The sequence below is a fragment of the Sinocyclocheilus anshuiensis genome, unplaced genomic scaffold (genome assembly GCF_001515605.1).
Source record: "Sinocyclocheilus anshuiensis isolate Anshui unplaced genomic scaffold, SAMN03320099.WGS_v1.1 scaffold363, whole genome shotgun sequence".
Taxonomy (NCBI): domain Eukaryota; kingdom Metazoa; phylum Chordata; class Actinopteri; order Cypriniformes; family Cyprinidae; genus Sinocyclocheilus; species Sinocyclocheilus anshuiensis.
The window spans coordinates 1175299-1182751 of NW_015552568.1; the positions used below are offsets into that span (position 1 = coordinate 1175299).

The window sequence follows — 7453 nt, forward strand, 5'->3', positions numbered from 1 at the left end:
AGTCTCTCTGAGAGCAGCTCGGAAGAGAGGGGCGGGGGCAGCAGAGCTCATTAACATTTAAAGGGAAATGCTACAAAAACGGCTTGATCTGAAAAGAGCTGTTTTTGACAGGGTAAAAAAAAGGTGTTCTTTACACTACCATTGAGAAATTTTAACCAAACTATTTTACAGACTTTTCATTAAGACCCTAAAGAATCATATCAACTTGTGGAAAATGGGCATCCTATGACCCCTTTAACACTTATTCCCAAGTTACATGGTGCCTCCCCTTTTCCCGTGGCCATTTTGAATATATTATGCAATAATATCTCAAAACAAAAAAAATTATAAAAAGACAACAATTAAATGGAATCGTAGACAACACTTTGGGGGTTCGCCAGTTGGTGGTTGTGACATGATGCTACATCTTAAATGGTTCAAAATGGCTTCCAAATATCTGTCCACTGTAGTGACCACAATGCTTCAGAGGGTTACGTAATATTTTTGTTGGCAAAATTGAAAAGCACAGAATATTGTGTTTAAAATATAGCACAATAATAACTTCTTATTTACTGAAATGTTTTATAAAATCACATTTGCACTCTGTGTGTTCGTGACAAAAACAGCACTCGTGTGATATCGCTTATCATAATAAATATGAGACAAAAACTCATACAGGGGCATTTTTTGCCCCAATATCTTGACTTTTAGGGCATAATGGAGTTGTTGCCCTGCATCATATTTTGTCAAGTCAACTGTATGAAATGTAAAATGGCTTCCAAATATCTGTCCACTGTAGTGACCACAATGCTTCAGAGGGTTACGTAATATTTTTGTTGGCAAAATTGAAAAGCACAGAATATTGTGTTTAAAATATAGCACAATAATAACTTCTTATTTACTGAAATGTTTTATAAAATCACATTTGCACTCTGTGTGTTCGTGACAAAAACAGCACTCGTGTGATATCGCTTATCATAATAAATATGAGACAAAAACTCATACAGGGGCATTTTTTGCCCCAATATCTTGACTTTTAGGGCATAATGGAGTTGTTGCCCTGCATCATATTTTGTCAAGTCAACTGTATGAAATGTAAGATGACACACAGGTCTGGGGCCGTTAACTGTGTCATTAAAATATTTTAATCGCGTTATTTTTTTCATAACTAATTAATTAGCTGCTTTGTTGTACAAAAGGGGTTTTTGTCATTAATTGTGTTGTTTGTTGTAGAGATCTGCTGTCTCGTGATAACCTTTTTGAAATCATCACCAATACCAGAACCTTCTACATCCAGGTAACTCTGGACTAAATTAATTTAGAATGATCCAGGCGTCAGTGATAAAGATAATAAATTAAAAAATAAATCATGTTGGTGTAGGTGGACCACATATTATGCACATGGTTCATCTCATTGACTAGCATCCAAATCTGCAGCTGTGTGTCAATGTATTTAAAGATCAACTGTTTTTTGAATCATCCTTGCATAAATGCTCTGTCACTCAAGCGAAACATAAATAACTCATTATAAATGCTTTTCAAGTATGTGACAGGTGTTTATGTGGCTACTGTACTGTTCAGCCATGTTGTAAATGCAAATGAGGCTTATGGAGATCTGTAATCCTTTCATATAGCACAACTAAACAACTTGAAGTTAAAAATGTCAGCTTAACCTGCTTTTGTGTGTGTGTGTGTGTGTGTGTGTGTGTGTGTGTGTATGTGTGTGTGTGTGTGTGTTTGTGTACAGACAGACACCCCAGAAGACATGAAGGGCTGGATCAAGGATATCTCCTCAAAAATTCAAGACTTTAGAGGGCCATCTAAGGTAAATATTCTTAAAGTGTTTAAAATCATTAGATTCCAGTCATTGATCTTTCAGGTATTATTTATTCTTTCAGGTATTATTATTTGTTTAGTTGTTTGTTATATTCAATGTTATTTCTCATACTTTTTTAGATATTGTTTTCTAATATGTTTTAATGTAATTTTTTTTTTTTAATTGTTCAGACAGGCAGTTTTCATTCCATTTGACTTATGAATATGTGACGCTCGACCACAAAATAAGTAATGTTCCATAAAGATATTTTGTAAATTTCCTACCGAAAATATATCAAAACTGAATTTTTGATTAGTAATATGCATTGCTAAGAACTTCATTTGGACAACTTTAAAGTCAGTTTTCTCAGTATTTTGATTTTTTTGCACCCTCAGATTCCAGATTTTCAAATATTTGTATCTCAGTCAAATATTGTCCTGTCATAACACACCATACATCAATGGAAAGCTTATTTATTCAACTTTCAGATGTTGTATAAATCTCAATTTCGAAAAATTGACACATATGACTGGTTTTGTGATCCAGGGTCACATAGAATAAGCAATTATAATAATTATAATTAAATATAAATACTCAAATATAAATATTACATTTTTATACTTCTAGACATCATCTACAATATTAACAACAATCCTAGTTTCTTTTTGTAAATCATTTTTCAATTCTCTTCAAATATTTGTATCTTAGGACAAATTTGTACCTTTTTTTGAGAACTAAACAAATAGTACAAATAAGAATACATATTACTGTACATTTTAAGAGTATATATACATGCATACATACATTATATATAATATATATATATATGTGTGTGTGTGTACATTTTTTGTTAATTTTATATTGTTCACACGTAGGCAGTTTTTCATTCCACTTGAGTTTGTCAGTATAATAACAAGCAATCCTAATAATTACATCAAATATAAATACTACATTTTTATCTCCATGCAACACAAAACACATTACATCACATCAACTTCTACAAAATGAACAACAATTGTAGCTTCTTTTTATAAATGTTTTTTTTTAGTTCTCTCTCAAAAAAAAGTATCTTAGGACATTTCTAAAAAAAAAACACACACACAATAAATGAGCATTTCTGACAGTTATCCTCTCTTGATTGACAGTTGCGCTCTTCCAGCAAAACCTTTTCTGCGCAGAGGAAGCCTCAGCTTGTGAAGTCCTGCTCCACTGCAGATTCCTGGCAGCCGTGGACCCCGGTGCCCAATCAGGAGAAGCATTTGAAGGAAGAGGGTCAGAGAGAAGGGCCGTACAGCTCTCTTCCCTCACTCTCACACATGGGCCACGTCTTTCAGTCAACGACTCGACAACGACACCATTCCCAGCCCCAACTCGCTCCCAGCGACACAGACTTTCCCGACAGTCTTGACAATCTCCGCTCCACTGATGTTTAGTTGCTTTAATGGATACTGCTGGCCAGCACATGGATAGTGTTATGATTTTAGCTTTTTGATTGTTGCTTTTTTTGTTCAGTGGTACGCACACAAGTGCATCAGTCATTGCAGTGCTGCTCACTCACTCTAAAGGAATAGTTCCCAAATTTAGTTACCAAATTCTGCCCAAAAATTCTGTCATTATTTACTCAAGCTCCAGCAAGCAATGTATGGCAAGAATTGTGTACCATTTCTTCAAGCGATTGTACTTTTGTCTTTTTACAGAAAAAAACAAAACAAAATACTTTGGGAACAAAAAAAATGGTTTGGAACTATATGTAGAAGAGAATTGTCATTTTGGCTGAACTATTCCTTTAAAAGAATGTGTCTTTTTATGTATGTAGGAATGTGTAATGAGGAAGGATCATCTGGTGAAAAGACATTTCATGTGTTGTGTTGCTTTACTTAATTTCCCAAGACATAAAGTGGGGTCTGAAAGTCGGAGACAACTTGTGAAATGCTTTTTTTGTATTATATAATGATATTTTCATCACAAAAAAACTGATGAACATGTTATCCAGCATGATTTAAGAATGTCCCAAAGAGCATCTTGTGCACTGCAATGAATATTCTGCGTTTTGATTCTTTTGCTTTGTTTACTTTGTTTTTTTTAAATATGAGATATTTACATTTCAAGATAAAAAAACCTCAATTTTCAATGTGGTCTCAAACTTTTGGACCCGCTTGTACACTTGAAAGTATTGTTGGTACTTGTGGTAGACTTCAGTCAAGGCATGTGGACTTATTTTGAAGACTTTTTGTTTTCAATATCACTAATGAAGGCGCTTGAAGGATTAGGACAACTTTGACTAGACATTCTATAATGATTTTCGTGACTGAAAACATTTTAATATTGATTGCTTTGAAATGCCTGAAAAAGTTAATAGAATTCTTTCGTTTGTTGTTGTGAATGGTACTACATGTTGACAAGTAGGTAATGTTTCTGTTGCTCAAACTACTTGTTTTTTTGATATGCGTCATTGCTAGATATGCATCGTCGCTTTGCACATGAAATAAACCAGTCCTTGAAGGAAAAAAAGAGGCTTTAATTCTTTGCTTCTCCTGTCCAAACAGCGTCGCGCTTTGACACTGAACCGAAATTTCAGACTTTTTTTTTTTGCACTGAAAAAAGCTGTAAACATTTATTTTCTTCCAGTTCCAGTCACCTTAATTATGGTAGGGCATCCCTCTTTTTTTATTTTTATTGCAGTAAACAACAAGGATTACAGTACGTACAAAACAAACAGTAAAAAACAGTACGTACAAAACATACAAAATACCAATCAATAATAAACTACTTGAGGATTAATAGATAAAACATCACAGAAAAAACAATATAATATAAAAATTCTTAAGAAAAGGTCGGAAGAAAAAAAAAAGGAAATTTCAGACTTGCGCGTGATAAAGCCATAGACTGTATAAAAACAGGATAAAGCAGAGCTTTCTCAAAATGGGCGGAGTTTGGCGGCCCGACCGTTTTCTCTAATTGGTCTATTATTGGTCTATCTATAAATATGCTATTTTTATAAATAATTTAAATTTTCAGTTGCTAACTCAGTTGCTGTTACATTTTAAGAATGGCATCATTCAGATGTAAATTATCCCTCAGATTATGTGCGAAGTAGACGCGCATTGTCACGTGATACAAATTACTTTTCTCAGCGCTGATGAGAATGGACCAATCACAGACGCTTATTCGCCACCGATGTTCAGTTGCTTTTTTTAAACAGACGGCTGGTGCGGCTTCACATTTATGTCAGATAGCAGTCTTTCAAATGAACCTTTTTAAACTATCACGATTTTAATAGACAAATATATCCAATAAGACGAAAAAACACCCTCAGATTTGAATCCGGCTTAACGAGAATTCGTCTTTTTGAGCCACAATGCGCCCCCTGCATGACAACAACATTATGTCTCTACAACTACTGCGACATTCGCCACAGAACTGAAATCAGGTCGAGTGTTTGTAAACTATGGCGGACCCTCATGCCGTTTAGATAGGTGACGCACATATTCTAAGTTTATTCTCTTATAAAAAAGGAGTAAATGATGGAATTTGAAATAACGCGCACAAGGCCTTCGCTTTTTGGTGACATTGGTAAGTTAACCTGTCTGACCTGTTAAATGTGACTTGTTAGACTGCAAGTAACCAGCAGTCTGGTGGTAATCATTTGACTCTGCAGGACAGAGTTCACTGTAACTGTATGACACGCTTTTATATAGTTTCCTAGATCAAGGCTCGATGACAAATATAGCTGCCAGAACTGTAGTGTGATCACATGCCGTTTGGCCTTGAATCAGTCACCAATGACAATTAGCAGGTTCCTAAAGCCCTGGATCAGTGTGACCCGAGTCAACAGATGGATGAGTCAGTTTCACTGTCCTGCTCGTGTCCTTTGGAAATGTTCCTTTACAGTGCAATTAAATAAATAAATCATCCATGACACATACATTCCTTATAAAACACTGATGATCAGGAGTGTTTGAAATGGCTACATGCCCTAAACTTAATTTCTCAGAATGCTGTAGTTTGAAGTTTGCCCTCAGATTTTCAAATGGAGTACAATACTTTATTTGCACAATTGTTGCTTAAAATTATACATAAATGTATCTTCCTATTATTCCCGTTTAAATTCCAGTGCATTAATTGATAATGACTTAATTTGATTTTTAATCTTCAAAGAATACCATGGTATTACTGTGACAGAAGCATGATAATTTTTTATATATTTAAAAACAAAAGTGTCTCATACATTATTAGAATGTGTCCTGTTTAATTTTATTTATTTAATGTTTTTTTTTTCAATAAATAATGACTATCATTCATTTTTACCATGATTTACAGAGGACACCCACTAATATGTCATGTGTAACAGTAGGTTATGTAACAAAAAAATCTTGTCGGGTATGTTTAGAACAGTCATTAGATGACAGTAAAAGGCTCTAAGGATCACAGTGCAGCTCCTAAAAACTCATTATTGTGATTTTAAATCTTTACCAATCTATCCTTCACACCACTAGATTTTACCCATTTGTCAGCAAGGTATTTTTAGTCATTTAACATATTATACAATTTTGTATGATCACTTTTTTATATATATATATTTCAATAAGTACAGGTCAGAATAAGTATGTGGTTTCATTTTTACATAAATATGTCTGTTATTTGAAACATTAAAGTAGACACTTTACTTGCATTTAAAATGCAAGTACATATGAATATAAAATCACTTATATTTAAGTTGATGCAGACACCAAAATGGGACGTCTCATCTTCAAACCATAATTCCTTTTGGTGTCTAAATTTCACTTTACGTTACTGATGCATTATTTGAAAATCATTCATGTGTACCATAAACGCCTATCTATGTTTTGGCGTTCTGTCTCTTCATTCTACTTGCAGCTCATGGTCTGGGGTTCTGGACCGATCGTTCGGCGGTGCATGAGGCCGCGGCTCAGGGTAGAGCTGTGCAGCTCCAAAAACTGATTGAGAACGGAGCATCTGTCAACATTGTGGCTGTGGACTCAATTACACCCCTGCATGAGGCCTGTATTCAGGGCCAGACACAGTGTGTGAAGCTGCTCCTGGATGCTGGAGCTCATGTAAGAATGTTCTCCAGACTGCAGGCCTCATGAATCTGTCAGCGCATCAGTTGTTTATATTAGTGTCATTGTTAACAGGTTGATGCTCGTAACATTGACAGCAGCACTCCGTTGTGTGATGCCTGTGCTGCTGGTAGCCTGGAGTGTGTGAAGCTGCTGTTGGAGCATGGAGCCACGGTAAATCCTCCCCTCTTCACCTTCTCTCCGCTGCACGAGGCCTGCATGGGCGGTAAGTGACCTGATGCTTGATGTAACACGATTAGGTCGATTAGGTATGTTTATTAAGGCTGTCAGTTGATTGAAGAAATTATTATTATTTTATTAATATATAATATATGTGACCCTGGACCACAAAACCAGTCTTAAGTCACTGGGGTATATTTGTAGCAATAGCCAAAAAAACATTGTATGGGTCAAAATTATAGATTTTTCTTTTATGACAAAAATCATTAGGATATTACCGTAACTAAAGATCATGTTCCATGAAAATATTTTGTAAATTTTCTACCGTAAATATATCAAAACTTAATTTTTGATTAGTATTATGCATTGCTAAGAACTTCATTTGGACAACTTTAAA

General features: G+C 34.9%; 2 protein-coding genes across 5 annotated transcripts in view; both read left to right on the top strand.

Annotated features, from left to right (window-relative positions):
- Positions 1–1217: 1217 nt before the first annotated feature.
- LOC107664993 (AMP deaminase 1-like) overlaps positions 1218–7453 on the top strand; it is a 37373-nt gene continuing 31137 nt past the window's right edge. For all 4 annotated transcript variants that reach the window (XM_016455700.1, XM_016455701.1, XM_016455702.1 and 1 more), the window contains exons 1-3: positions 1218–1276; positions 1727–1804; positions 2941–3196. In XM_016455700.1, the coding sequence (XP_016311186.1) occupies positions 1745–1804; positions 2941–3196 (316 nt within the window). In that variant the 5' untranslated portion in view covers positions 1218–1276; positions 1727–1744. The remainder of the gene's footprint in view (positions 1277–1726; positions 1805–2940; positions 3197–7453) is intronic.
- LOC107664994 (ankyrin repeat and SOCS box protein 13-like) overlaps positions 5235–7453 on the top strand; it is a 5072-nt gene continuing 2853 nt past the window's right edge. Inside the window, exons 1-3 of the mRNA XM_016455704.1 lie at positions 5235–5368; positions 6674–6873; positions 6952–7102. Of these exons, the coding sequence (XP_016311190.1) occupies positions 5317–5368; positions 6674–6873; positions 6952–7102 (403 nt within the window). The 5' untranslated portion in view covers positions 5235–5316. The remainder of the gene's footprint in view (positions 5369–6673; positions 6874–6951; positions 7103–7453) is intronic.